This window comes from Neomonachus schauinslandi, chromosome 10, assembly GCF_002201575.2.
Source record: "Neomonachus schauinslandi chromosome 10, ASM220157v2, whole genome shotgun sequence".
Taxonomy (NCBI): Eukaryota; Metazoa; Chordata; class Mammalia; order Carnivora; family Phocidae; genus Neomonachus; species Neomonachus schauinslandi.
In genome coordinates this window covers 89838576-89853077 of record NC_058412.1, presented here as the reverse complement: position 1 = coordinate 89853077, position 14502 = coordinate 89838576, and the positions used below count along the sequence as shown (strand labels likewise).

General features: G+C 45.9%; 2 protein-coding genes across 2 annotated transcripts in view; one reads left to right on the top strand and one right to left on the bottom strand.

Annotated features, from left to right (window-relative positions):
- The window catches only part of LOC110590022 (cystatin-13-like), a 30363-nt gene extending 20709 nt beyond the window's left edge, over positions 1-9654 (top strand). The window contains exon 4 of the mRNA XM_021700708.1: positions 9637-9654. Within this exon, the coding sequence (XP_021556383.1) occupies positions 9637-9654 (18 nt within the window). The remainder of the gene's footprint in view (positions 1-9636) is intronic.
- Positions 9655-9811: 157 nt separating this feature from the next.
- LOC110590021 (cystatin-9-like) lies at positions 9812-12931 on the bottom strand. The gene is given in 4 exon segments (XM_021700707.1): positions 9812-9869; positions 9871-9899; positions 10766-10908; positions 12700-12931. Coding segments are annotated over 4 exon segments (462 nt in total).
- Positions 12932-14502: the final 1571 nt, after the last annotated feature.

Sequence of the window (14502 nt, the reverse complement as noted above, 5' to 3'; positions counted from 1 at the left end):
TAGGTATTAATTCTTCTTGAAATGTTTGGTAGAATTCCCCTGGGAAGACATCTGGTGCTGGGCTTTTGTTTTTTGGGAGATTTTTGATGACTGCTTCAATTTCCTTAGTGGTTATAGGTTTGTTCAGGTTTTCTATTTCTTCCTGGTTCAATTTTGGTAGTTGATACATCTCTAGGAATGCATCCATTTCTTCCAGGTTATTTAATTTGCTGACATAGAGTTGCTCATAATATGTTCTTATAATTATTTGTATTTCTTTGGTGTGGGTTGTGATCTCTCCTCTTTCATTCATGATTTTGTTGATTTGGGTCATTTCTCTTTTCTTTTTGATAAGTCTGGCCAGGGGTTTATCAATCTTGTTAATTCTTTCAAAGAACCAGCTCCTAGTTTCGTTGATCTGTTCTACTGTTCTTTTAGTTTCTATTTCATTGATTTCTGCTCTGATCTTTATTATTTCTCTTCTCCTGCTGGGTTTAGGCTTTATTTGCTGTTCTTTCTCCAGCTCCTTTAGGTGTAGGGTTAGGTTGCGTACTTGAGACCTTTCTTGTTTCTTGAGAAAGGCTTGTATTGCTATATACTTGCCTCTTCGGACTGCCTTTGCTGCATCCCAAAGATTTTGAACAGTTGTGTTTTCATTTTCATTGGTTTCCATGTATTTTTTTAATTCTTCTTTAATTTTCTGGTTGACCCATTCATTCTTCAGTAGGATGCTCTTTAGCCTCCATGTATTTGAGTTCTTTCTGACTTTCCTCTTGTGATTGAGTTCTAGTTTCAAAGCATTGTGGTCTGAAAATAGGCAGGGAATGATCCCAATCTTTTGGTACTGGTTGAGACCTGATTTATGACCTAGGATGTGATCGATTCTGGAGAATGTTCCATGGGCACTAGAGAAGAATGTGTATTCCGTTGCTTTGGGGTGGAATGTTCTGAATATGTCTGTGAAGTCCATTTGGTCCAGCGTGTCATTTAAGGTCTTTATTTCCTTGTTGATCTTTTGCTTAGACGATCTGTCCATTTCAGTGAGGGGGGTGTTAAAGTCCCCCACTATTATTGTATTGTTGTTGATGTGTTTCTTTGCTTTTCTTATTAATTGCCTTATATAAGTGGCTGCTTCCATGTTAGGGGCATAAATATTTACAATTTTTAGATCTTCTTGTTGGATAGATCCTTTAAGTATGATATAGTGTCCTTTCTCATCTCATCATTACATTCAGTGTAACTATTGAAAGATAGGAATTTAGTGCCATTGTATTGCCTGTAAGGTGACTGTTCCTGTATATTGTCTGTGTTCCTTTCTGGTCTATGTTGCTTTTAGGCTCTCTCTTTGCTTAGAGGACCCCTTTCAAGATTTCCTGTAGGGCTGGTTTTCTGTTTGCAAATTCCTTTAGTTTTTGTTTGTCCTGGAAGCTTTTGATCTCTCCTTCTATTTTCAATGACACCTTGCTGGATGGAGTGTTCTTGGCTGCATATTTTTCTCATTTAGTGCTCTGAATATATCATGCCAGTCCTTTCTGGCCTGCCAGGTCTCTGTGGATAGGTCTGTTGCCAATCTAATGTTTCTACCATTGTAGGTTACATATCTCTTCTCCCGAGCTGCTCTCAGGATTTTCTCTTTGTCTATGAGACTCATAAGTTTTACTATTAGATGTCGGGATGTTGACCTATTTTTATTGATTTTGAGGGGGGTTCTCTGTGCTTCCTGGATTTTAATGCCTGTTTCCTTCCCCAAATTAGAGAAGTTCTCTGCTATAATTTGCTCCATTATATGTTCTACCCCTCTCTCTCTTTCTTCTTCTTCTCAGATCCCAATTATTCTAATGTTGTTTCGTCTTATGGTATCGCTTATCTCTCGAATTCTGCCCTCGTGATCCAGTAGTTGTTTATCTCTCTTTTTCTCAGCTTCTTTATTTCCCATCATTTGGTCTTCTATATTACTGATTCTCTCTTCTGCCTCATTTATTCTAGCAGTAAGCACCCCCATTTTTTATTGCACCTCATTAATAGCCTTTTTGATATCTACTTGGTTAGATTTTAGCTCTTTTACTTCTCCAGAAAGGGTTTCTCTAATAACTTCCATATTTTTTTCAAGCCCAGCTAGTATCTTTAAAGTGATGATTCTGAACTCTAGATCTGACATTGTACTAATGTCCGTATTGAGTAGGTCCCTGGCCGTCGGTACTACCTCTTTTTCTTTTTGTTGAGGTGATTTTTTCTGTCTTGTCATTTTGTGCAGAGGAGAATAGATTAATGAGAGAACAAAATGCTAGCAGAGTAACCATGTCCCCAGAAAATATACTCTAAACAAATCAGAAAAGACCTGAAGCAGTGGAAAGAGAAACGGAAAGAGAGAAAAAAGAAAAAGAAGAAAAAGAAAAGATAAAGATAAAAACAAACAAAAAGAAACAAAACAAAACAACAACAACCAAAAAACCAGAATGTGATCAAATATGATCAGGCTGGTACATAGATCAGTGCCACACACTAGATTTGGGGTGTATTTTGGTCTTTTAGAAGAAAGTGCCTCCCAAAATTTTAAAGAAAGAAAAACTTATATATGTATAAAAATAAGGGTTGATATGATGAAGGGGTGGAATATGACTGTAAAGATGGAAATTATAAAAAATTTTATAAAAGGAATTGATAAGAAGTTGTTTGAAAAAAGAAAGAAGAGGATTTAAAAAAAGAAGAAAGAAAAAAAAGGGAGAGAATGTGATCAGGCAGGGCAGTAGAAAAAACCATATACTAGAGATTTAGGGTATATTTTAATCTGTTAGAAGAAACTATCTCAAAATTTTAAAGAGAGAACAACTTATGTATATATATGCCAAAAATACGGGTAACTACTATGAAGGGATAGAATATGACTCTAAAAATGAAAAATAAAAATCTTTTTCTAAAAAAAGTGATTGATAAGATGTTGGTTGAAAAAGGGAAAAAGAAAAGTTCAAAAAAAAAAAAACAGTTAAAAAAAAATTAACTTTGAAAGACTAAAGGATCATGGTGAAAAAGCCATGAATTCTATGTGCAGTATTCCCCTAGCGCTGAAGTTTTGCCGTTCTAATTGATCGGTAAACTTGGTCTTGGCTGGCTGTTCTCGCTGATCTTCTGGGGAGAGGCCTGTTGCTGTGGTTTCCAAATGTCTCTGCCGAGGCGGAATTGCCCTGCCCTTGCCCCCTCCCGGCTAAGTAATCTGCTTGGGTTTGCTCTCCGGGGCTTTTGTTCCCTGCGAGCTTTCCATACAGCTTTGGAGGCGGAGAGTGAAAATGGTGGCCTCCCAATCTCCGCCCCAGAGGAGTCGAGAACTCAGGGCCCTGGTCCTCAGTGAGCCCCCAGAGAAAAGCCATCAGTCACTCCCGTCTCCCGGGTCTCCGGCCGCACTCCGTGCTCACCCGGCCTGTGACCGTGCGTTTCTATCTCTGGCACCCGACTCCGGGTGGAGTCTCCAAACCCAGCAGATCCCTGCGGAGCACTCCCGCGCGGCTCCTCCCGGGGGAGGAAGGTGAGTCTCCCTGGATCTGCCGCTTGTTGGGTCCCTGCTGGAGGAGCAGGGGCCCGACTGTGCCGCGGATCACGGTTTATGGCAACCCTGAGCTGAGACCCCACGTCTGGGCTCCGTCTCTGCAGCTGGCTTCCCTGCTCCAATACCTGGGAGCTCTGCTGCACTCAGGCACCCTCAGTCTTTCTGTGACCCCGAGGGTCCTGAGACCACACTGTCCCGGAGGGTTCCACCCCCTGCTTAGCCACCAGAGTGACGTCCCTCAGCGGAGCAGACTTTTAAAAGTTCCGATTTTGTGCTCCGTGGTTCTATCACTTGCCAGAAGCGGCCGACGGAGGCCCCTCCCCCGCCGTCTATCCTCCCGAATATGGCCTCGGATTCACTTCTCCGCACGTCCTACCTTCCAGAAAGTGGTCGCTTTTCTGATGAGAGAGTGTTGCTATTCTTTTCTTCGACCTCCTGTTGAGTTTGTAGGTGTTCAGAATGGTTTGATCCCTATCCAGCTGAATTCCTGAGAGGAGACGAAATCCAGGTCTCCTACTCCTCCGCCATCTTGCTCCACCCCCCAAGGATGCTGTATTTTATCAAATGCTTTTTCTGCATCAATTGAGAGGACCATATGGTTCTTCTCCCTCCTCTTATTAATGTGTTCTATCACATTGATTGATTTGCGAATGTTGAACCACGCTTGCATCCCGGGGATAAATCCCACTTGGTCATGGTGGATGATCCTTTTAATGTATTGTTGGATCCTATTAGCTAGCATTTTGTTGAGGATTTTGGAATCCATATTCATCAGGGATATTGGTCTGAAATTCTCCTTTTTGATGGGGTCTTTGCCTGGTTTGGGGATTAAGGTAATGCTGGCCTCATAGAATGAGTTTGGAAGTTTTCCTTCTGTTTCTATTTTTTGAAACAGCTTCAGTAGAATAGGTATTATTTCTTCTTTGAATGTTTGGTAGAATTCCCCAGGGAATCCATCAGGCCCTGGACTCTTGTTTTTGGGGAGGTTTTTGATCACTGCTTCAATCTCGTTACTGGTTATTGGCCTATTCAGGTTGTCAATTTCTTCCTGTTTCAGTCTTGGCAGCTTATAGGTTTGCAGGAAGGCTTCCATTTCATCCAGATTGCTCAGTTTATTGGCATATAGTTGTTGATAATAATTTCTAATAGTTGTTTCTATTTCCTTGGTGTTAGTCGTGATCTCTCCCCTTTCATTCATAATTTTATTAATTTGGGTCCTTTCTCTCTTCTTTTGGGTAAGTCTGGCCAGTGGTTTATCAATCTTATTAATTCTTTCAAAGAACCAACTTCCAGTTTCGTTGATCTGATCTACTGTGTTTCTGGTTTCTAATTCATTGATTTCTGTCTAATTTTAATGATTTCTCTTCTAATGCGTGGCTTAGGCGTTGTTTGTTGCTTTTTCTCTAGTTCTTTAAGGTGTAGAGTTAGATGGTGTATTCGGGATTTTTCTATTTTTTTGAGTGAGGCTTCGATGGCTATGTATTTCCCTCTTAGGACCACCTTTGCAGTATCCCATAGGTTTTGGACTGATGTGTTTTCGTTCTCATTGATTTCCATGAATTGTTTAAGTTCTTCTTTGATTTCTTGGTTGACCCAAACATTCTTGGGCAGAGTGGCCTTTAGCTTCCAAGTGTTTGAATTTCTGCCAAATTTTTTCTTGTGATTGAGTTCCAATTTTAGAGCATTGTGGTCTGAGAATATGCAGGGAATAATCTCAATCTTTTGGTATCGGTTGAGACCTGATTTGTGACCCAGTATATGGTCTATTCTGGGGAAAGTTCCATGTATGCTCGAGAAGAATGAGTATTTGTTGTTTTAGGGTGGAATGTTCTGTAAATATCTATGAGGTCCATCTGGTCCAATGTATCATTCAAAGCTCTTGTTTCCTTGTTGATTTTCTGCTTAGATGATCTGTCCATTGCTGAGAGTGGAGTATTGAGGTCTCCTACAATTAACGTATTGTTATCAATATGACTCTTTATTTTGGTTAACAGTTGGCTTATGTAGATGGCTGCTCCCATGTTGGGGGCATAGATATTTACAATTGTTAGATCTTCTTGTTGGATAGACCCTTTAAGAATGATACAGTGTCCTCCTGTGTCTCTTATTACAGACTTTAGTTTAAAATCTAACTTGTCTGATATAAGAATTGCTACCCCAGCTTTCTTTTGAGGTCCGCTGGCATGGGAGATAGATCTCCATCCCTTCACTTTCAGTCTGGATGTATCTTTAGGTTCAAAATGAGTCTCTTGTAGACAGCATATGGATGGGTCCTGTCTTTTTATCCAATCTGCAACCCTGTGCCGTTTTATGGGAGCGTTTAGGTCATTCACATTGAGAGTGATTATTGAAAGATATGAATTAATTGTCATCATTTTGCCTGTGAAGACGTTATTTTTATAGATTGTCCCTGTAAATTTCTGTTGTATATCACTCTTGGGGTCTTCTCCTTTTATAGAACCACCCTTAATATTTCTTGCAGGGCCGGCTTGGTGGTCACATATTCTTTCAACTTCTGCCGGTCGTGGAAGCTCTGCATCTCTCCATCCATTCTGAATGAAAGCCTTGCCGGATAAAGTATTCTTGGCTGCATGTTCTTGTCATTTAGTACCCTGAATATGTCTTGCCAGGCCTGTCTGGCTTGCCAGGTCTCTGTGGATAGGTCTGACGTTATTCTGATGTTCCTCCCTCTCTACGTAAGGAATCTCTTCCCCCTAACTGCCCTTAAGATGGTTTCCTTGGTTCTAAGATTTGCAAGTTTTACTATTACATGCCGGGGTGTTGGCCTGTTTTCCTTGATCTTAGGAGGGGTCCTCTCTGCCTCTAGGACTCGAATGTTTGTTTCATTCCCCACATTAGGGAAGTTCTCAGCTACGATTTGCTCAAATACATCTTCTAGTCCTCTCTCTCTCTCCACTCCCTCCGGGATTCCAATGATTCTGACATTGGAATGCTTCATGGTGTCACTTATTTCTCTGATTCTATTTTCATGGATTCTGAGTTGTTTTTCCCTGGCCTCCTCTTTTCCCTTTTTTTTTTTTTAAAGATTTTATTTATTTATTTGAGAGAGAGAGAATGAGAGACAGAGAGCATGAGAGGGAGGAGGGTCAGAGGGAGAAGCAGACTCCCTGCCGATCAGGGAGCCCGATGCAGGACTTGATCCCGGGACTCCAGGATCATGACCTGAGCCGAAGGCAGTCGCTTAACCAACTGAGCCACCCAGGCGCCCCTCCTCTTTTCCCTTTTTATCTATTATACTGTCTTCCAGATGGCTTATTCTCTCTTCTGTCTCAGTTACCCTAGCTGTTAGATTATCTAGATTGGATTGGATCTCATCGATAGCATTTTTAAGTTCTGCCAATTCCCCTTTTATTTCTGCCCTTAGAGACTCTATGTTGCCATTAATTGATTTCTCCATTCTAACCATTGTCTTCACAATTGCTAGCCTGAATTCCATCTCCGACATCTTGGTTATATCTGCATCCATTTGTAAATCTGCAGCATAAGTCATAATCTCTGAGTCTTTTCTGTTTTGGGGGCTCCTCCTCCTAGTCATTCTGTTGATGGGTGTTTGAGGGAATGTATAGAGTTGAAATTAATGACCAGAACCCAAGCAAGATGCACCTGTTTTCTTGGGACCTTAGGGTTGCTGGCCTCTTGTTTTCCCAGCCTGTCTTCTGCAGGAGGGGCCTGCTGCACTGTTATTCAGGCAACCCTGTTTGGGCGGAGTTGCCCTGTGCCCCTGTTGAGGGGGATGGGCTCAGTGGGAATCAGTCTTTGGGGCTTTTGTTCTCTGGGCCTTTCCCTGGTGGCTTTCCACATGTCTTCTGAGAGTCAGAGCAGAAGAGACCATTTCCAACCCTCTGCCTCAGAGCAGAGAGACCTCAGTCTGTTCTTCAGTGAGCTCTCCAGGCCACACTGTCTCCATTTCTGTCTGTGCTGCTATAAACTGCAGCATCCTGGGTTGTGCCCCCCTCTGCAGCACTCCCAGTCCTGCCTCCAGGTCGGGGCACATCTCTGCCCTTTGTGCTTCTAAAACTGCCAGCTGCTCCCAATTCACGGGCGCGTGACTCTGCTGCTTGGGGTTTCCACTTCCCGGGGGTTGCAGTTCACAGGCGCGACCCCAGCGCACTGGGTTTCCGTCTCAGAGGCTGCAGTTCATGTGCGCGTGACCGTCACTCTGGTTTCTGTCCGGGGGGGCCTGCAGTTCGTGTGTGCGTGACCCCTCTGGTCTGGTTTCCACCCCGGGGGCTGCCCTAAAGTTCTTTCCCGACGCTACTGGTCTGCGAGTCTGTGCCCCATCCGCAGTGTGCGAGGCTGTCACTCACCGGCGGTGTAGGATCCCCACGTCCAGGCACCCTCCCATCTCCGTTTATCCTCTGGTATCTGCCCGCAGAATCACGGCTCTCCGCTTAGTACCTCAAAACCAACGGCCTGCGATATTCTGTTTGTAAAGATCCAGATCTTCTTACATCTCAGGCTGGTTTCGTGGGTGCTCAGAGTAGTCTGATAGATATGCAGCTCAATTCCAGGGACAAGTTGAAATAGAGTCCCCTACTTCTCCGCCATCTTTCCCCCCTCCCTCAAACCCCCAACTTTCTGTAGATTTCCATGGGAAGGGGGAGGGATGGAACCATTAACAAAGCCCCACAAGTGTGATCTGAGGCAGGATTTAGTGAGTCCTTACCAGGAGCCATGATTTGATACCCGCCTTGTGGGCTCTGCTTTCCCAGCCCCAGGAAGTAAGGTGAGCCCACAAAAGGGCCTGGACAGGTCCCCCCACCATTGGGCTGAACACACAGGAGACTGTCTCCTGGAGCTACCTTGTGGGACTTCAGTAGAATTAGTGGGGTTGACTATGGAAAACATGCTGGGATCACATTGGGTAAAGAGCGCCCTTTATGCTTCCTTCTGCTGATTGAGGCACAACTTGGGACAGACCAGTGTGGGAGTAGACAGGAGGTTGGATGGTGGGAGGGTCTTCAGAAATATCCTGAAGTCTGGGACCAGGCAGGATGGCTATGGGACAAGAGCACAGCTATGTCCATGCTTAGTGATGCTCAGCTGTCAGGGAGGATACCCACCCCCAGGGTCTCCCCGTGGCTCTGCCTGGAATCCTGGGAAGCCCATCCAGGTCTCTATGAAGAATGAGCCCTAAAGATAGCTAACACCACATGTCTGCTCTAAGTCCCCAAGGAGACCCTGTGATGCAAATTGGGGGGTGCAAGTAGTTCATTTGGGAGATGGTCACAGAGGCACAGAGCAGAAGGGAGACAGAGGAGGGAGAAAGTCAACGTGGCTGTTGTTATGGGTCACTGAGCAGCCATGGGTTTTGTCCTACTGGAATGTGTGAGAACCCTGTGGATCTTCCCTCTGACAACCTCTGTGGAGCTGGGAGACTGTCGCCATCCTACCTGGGGTTGGAGTGTCGTCCTTGAGCCCTATGTCTCTCCAATGAGGTGTGCTGACTCTGCAGATAGAGTGCCACTTGCACAGAGAAAGCCCTGAGCAGAACTTGGGGGAGATGCAGATCTTGAGGAGGAATGGGAAGTGTTAGGTACTGGGTGGTCCAACTGCATGGACACCGGAGGGATGGCTGGTTGGAAGAGGGGAACCATGACCCCAGACCAAGCGCTGCCCCTGTCTGTATGTATAAATATAGTCTGACTGGAACACAACACTCTTATTTGTGTTCGTATTGTCTATGGTACTTTCAAGGCAACATTAGGGAGTTGAGAACAGGCCATATGGCCCCAAAAGGCCAAAATAGTTACACCTACAGAAAAAGTTTGCCAAGTCCTCTTTTAGAAGATTCCCAAGACAAGGGCCACATGTGTCCTGAGGGCATGAGGGCTTGTCTGGGTCTATCTTGCATTCTGAGTACTCTGCTGGGTCATGGTCATTGTACCTCTGTGAGCCCAGAAACAGAAGCACCTGGGCTTCCAGGTTGGGCCACCTGGAAGATGAGCCTGGAGGTCTGAGAGGGAAGAGAACCCATCCTGGGCCCACCTGACTTCCCTATTAAGATGAGTCCTTCACTTACCCAGCCCCTCTATTTGGAACTAATGCCACACAAAGCTTCTTGAAATGCTAATGTTTAATGATCTATTCTACAGGATGAAAATGGACAATGAAGAATTTCCATAATGCCTTGGAGTGAGACCCAGACAGAGAACAGAGACACAGACAGAGAACAAACAGAGCCTGGTGTTGCACAGCCACTGAAGAGACACCTACAGAGAAACATTGGATCCAGGAGAACAGTCAGAGCCAGGCAGGGTATGGTATCATTCAGTGGAAGCCCTCCAAGCAGGTCTTGTGCAAGAGATAGAAGGTTGTTTCCCAGCACAGTACCAATTGTGAAGAAGCAGTTGAAAGTCTGAGGGGACAAGCACAGGGATGGAGGGTGGGTGGAGAGTAGTGGGAAACAATCCAACTCTGAACACAGCACACATCCCAAACACCCATCCTGGGGTGGCAGGCACCTGGGGAGGCAGGCTGTGGCCTTCAGGTGCAGCCCCACCTGAATCCTGCTTGTTCTGGACCTGGGACCTTGTCCTGACCTCAGGGGCTTCTGTGCCAATTCCTCATCCTTAGCCCTGTGGTTTCCAGGGCAACACTTAGGCTGACCCAATGTGACCTATGCCCTAGTACAGCATTGGGGTGCTCTCTCCCAGGGGGTGCTATCTCACTCAGAGGAACCCCTCACCCTAGGGGGGGGTGGCCCAGAGTTGGGGTTCACCTTGACCTTTTCCCCTGGAGCAACAGCTTATAAATCAGTGGGACCCCAGGTCAGGGCATGAGAGGGAGGGCAATGGGCTGCTCCTCAACCCTCATAACCTCAGGCTCTCAACAGAGCCAGCAAAACCTCAAAAGAACCACAGGGGCAAAGGTGATGTTGTCCACCCCAACATGCTCCTTCTCCTGAAGGCAGGAAGAGAGGTGGATAAAGCTCAGAGAAGGGGCATCCTGTCTCAGCCTCAGGAGACCTAGACCCTCATGGCCAGGAGCAATCTGACACTGGTGTGGCCTGGGAGCCAGGCAGCTGGAATGAGGTGAGTGGGCAGAGTTAGTTCCCAGATTGACCAGGGGCTACAAGTGCACCCTGAGGATGGCCTGTCCCTGTCTGGCTGGGCTCCTACTGTAGCACCAGCAGTGAGCAAGGTAGGGCCTGCAGCTCCCTCACTCATCTGTGTCCCTAGGAATGGCTTCACCTCCCCGTCTGTCCCAAGCTGCAGCCTCAACTCTGTGACCCGAGGGATCTGCTGTGTGTCTTTCATCGTTCAGCTCTGAGCTTTCTTGAAAGGGACAGTTGTCAATGTCTTCGTCAAATTTCCCACATTTGGTTCTGCGAAGCTCCAGCTCCATGGAGAACGCCAGGTCGTCTTCTATCTGTGGTACATGGAGACATTACAGTGGGAACACCTGTCTTGGTTCTATTAAGAGCTGCTAGTATAGATCCACGCAGTGTAGGGAGAGTCCCAAACACTCCTCCCTGTAGGGAGCTCGACCTGGAACAGCTTGCTGGGGGTAAAGCCAAGCTTGGGGAATTCAAGCAAAGAGGCCCGCGTTTGCTGTGAGACCCAGGGTAGATGCAGGCCTGGGAACACACCATTCATACATCACACCCTAAAGCCCCATGTCCGCAAGTGCCCCAGGGAGACCCAGCCTGACTTCCAGCATGCTTCTGAAGCTACAACAGCACTCCCCGGGGTTAGGTGCTGAGTGCTTAGGAAGGTGTTTGCTCTGCAAGATTTTGCTGAGTAATGCCAGCCCCAGAGTGGGAGACTCTTCTACAGCCCCATTGTGACACCTTTCACCTGCCTGAGAACAGGAAGATGTCCTGCAGTGCTGCTGGAACACTCACATGTGCACACATGTGCACACACACACACAATGATACCTCTTGTCCTATTACAGAGTGCCTTCTAAAATTTTTTGTACTCTTCTCCACCCCATTCTACTTCATTCCATCCATACCCCTACTCCATCCTCCACTACTCCCCCACCCCAAACTCAGTGTGAGTGCATATCTAGGGAGCCCAGAGCAGAGGTCCAGCCTGAGAGAGCTCAGGCAGCAGACCCAGACGGGACCTGGCCCGGCAGTGTTCACAGAGGCTAGAGTTCCGTGCAGGGTGGAGCTCCCACTGTCCTTTCCTCAGACTCTCAGGGCAGAGGTCCAAAGGGAGAGAGGAATGCCCTGGGCCCCCAACACAAGCACACTCACACATACACACTAGGATGCACATATATACACTCACACACACACATACACATGCTCACTGACACTCACACTCACTTACACCCACACCTACACACACAAACAGACACATTCACATTAACACAAAATGGGTGTGCTTACACATGTGCTCACACTTTCACAATACTATACATGCTCACTGACACACCCTCACCTACACCCACACCCACTCACGGACACATACTCACTCAAAACCTCATACTTACAATATACACTCTCACACTCATTGATACACTCAAACACACTCATACACACACGCATTCATGGACATATACCCACTCATAACTACTCATACTCACCTTTACACACACCTCTACACACACACACACACACACTTACACACACCTATCTATACACAAATGACTAGACCTGCTCCTGATGTAGCCCATGTGAAAATAGCATTCCTGGATGCATTCTGTAGACACTCCCATTACAAGGACAATTCTCTGGGAAGAGAGTAGAGCAACATCTATTCCCTTAGGTGGAGACCATAGGGAAGAGACCTGAGAAGCTCTGCTCTGGATGAAGAAGAATCCTCACTCCCTGGATTCTCAACCACCTCTCTCTATGTCTGTTCCTCTGTTTGTTAATTATCTTTTTGTATTTGTTTTCTTAGAGTATTTCCCCAACTGATCTCCTCTTTGGGCCTTTTCTTGCTCAGGATCTTTATCACCTCATAGTCCAGATTTTGAAGTATTAGTCATTAAATAATGTCATAAAATGATGAAGATTGAAAATATGTCTTACATGTGAATGGACCCTGACTAGGGTGTTTAATTTCCAAATTATTTCTTCTATAAAACTAACACTAACTGGACAGTTGTATTTTCACTATATTTTATGGACTTCAGATGGTGAACAAGATCCCCTAGCCTTGACTATAGCAAGTGCAGGTCATTATGTCAAAAAATATGGTTACCTACCTGCTCCTTCCAGGAATTTAGGATGCGCACCAGTCTGTAGGCCTTCATGTCCTTGCTCTGCAGGTTGAATATGTGTAAGGCATACTCCACAGTGGCAGGGAAATGACTTTCCGTGTCACTGTCTTCCTCCTCTTGGGAATTCCATCTGTGAATAACTAGGAGCTGGAAAACTAAGAGAAGCAGGAGCATGGCCCAGGGCAGGGCCCACGTACACTGCCAGTGTGTCATAATTGCAGGGGTCTGGGCACACATGGCCTTTGTCCTTCCCAGCTCAGGGTCCTACCCAAGTGTCCCTTAGGCATTGTTCCAATTCACTGGCTCCAAAATAACTCTTGCTTCCAGGCCTCCTCTCTGTTATTACACTCTGTTCCTTCAATCTGTTACTCTGCCTTCTCCATCCAAATCTGCAAAATGTGCCTGCTCTCCAAGGGAGAGGACCAGCCCCAGGCAGGATGGGTTGGTAAGAACCGCAATGTGAGGGAGGGGGTCCCCTGTAGCTGAGTCCCAGCCACAACCCCTCCATCACCACCTCACTGGTGAGATATATCATTTGGAGACCCCAGTATCAGAGGCTAAAACAAGGACACAAGACTAAGAGGTAGAAGTGGAAGGTGACTCCAGGACGCAACAGTAGGGTGAGGGCCACTGACATAAGGAGAGTTGAAAAGGAAGAATTGCCAAGAGCCAGCCTTGTGGGAGATGGAAAGCAACCTCCATAGAGAAAATGCATTGTCATCAGAAGGACCAGAGGTTTTGAACACTTGACAGGTCCAGGTGACTCTGTCCCCCTTGGGTCGCAGCCCCCTTGAGTAGTGGAGCAGACCAGGTTCACTGACTCTTGGGATGATATCATGTTAGAGGAGTACAGGGGTGGGAGCCCAGGGTTGGGAGGGGGACTGTCCAATGCACACAGGGACCTACCTCAGCTGCCTAAAGTTCCTGCCCTGTGTGGGAGCCTCAGCATGACCCCCCCACATTCCTGAAGAAAATAAGAATACTTCCATGACATAGAAACATATATGGCAGCATAAAGCTATAGGATAACTTTGAAGGGGGAAAATAACACCAAGTGACCTGTTTCAAGGATAGAGGGGCTTCCAGGATGGGTGAACAGGTACAGAGCATTTCTGGAAAGGGGAGTGATTGAGATTGGGGCTTATCAGAAGATAAAGCAATTGCTTAATGTCTGGAGAAGCCAACGTAGATAGAATCATCATAAATATAAGAACTGAAAACAATTTTTAAGAACAATTACATTGGACATTTACACAATGTGAATTCAAAATTCTTAAGTGAAACAATATAGAAGAAGCAATTTAATACCTGGGAACTTTGCTTACAAAGAAGGAATAATCAGGCATAAAAATAAATACATAGAAAAGAAATACACAATACAACACTTATCACAATAACTGAAAATAGAAAAACATGAATCAATCAATTCTTGGGCATTGATTAAATGTGAGAATGAGTTTTGAGAGGCCCCATTCCTGGGAAGAATGCCAGCTCTGAGGACCTTTGTGCAGTGAGGACAGGCTGTCAGCGCAAAGCAGTCTTCTCTCTGTCTGTAGGTTCATCTGGTCACTGATGCCTGGGAGGTCTACAAACCCTGCACTAGACATGGAGTTCTGACCCCTTCCCTGATCCAGTGTGGCTCCCACACACCATCCTCAGCCCCAGACCTTGCCTTACACTTGAGTGACTTCTCCTGGTGATTTAGCTGCATCCCCCACCCCCACCTTCAGGGACTCTCTCTGAACTGTGCTCCTCAACATGTGGTCCAGAGACTAGGACCATCA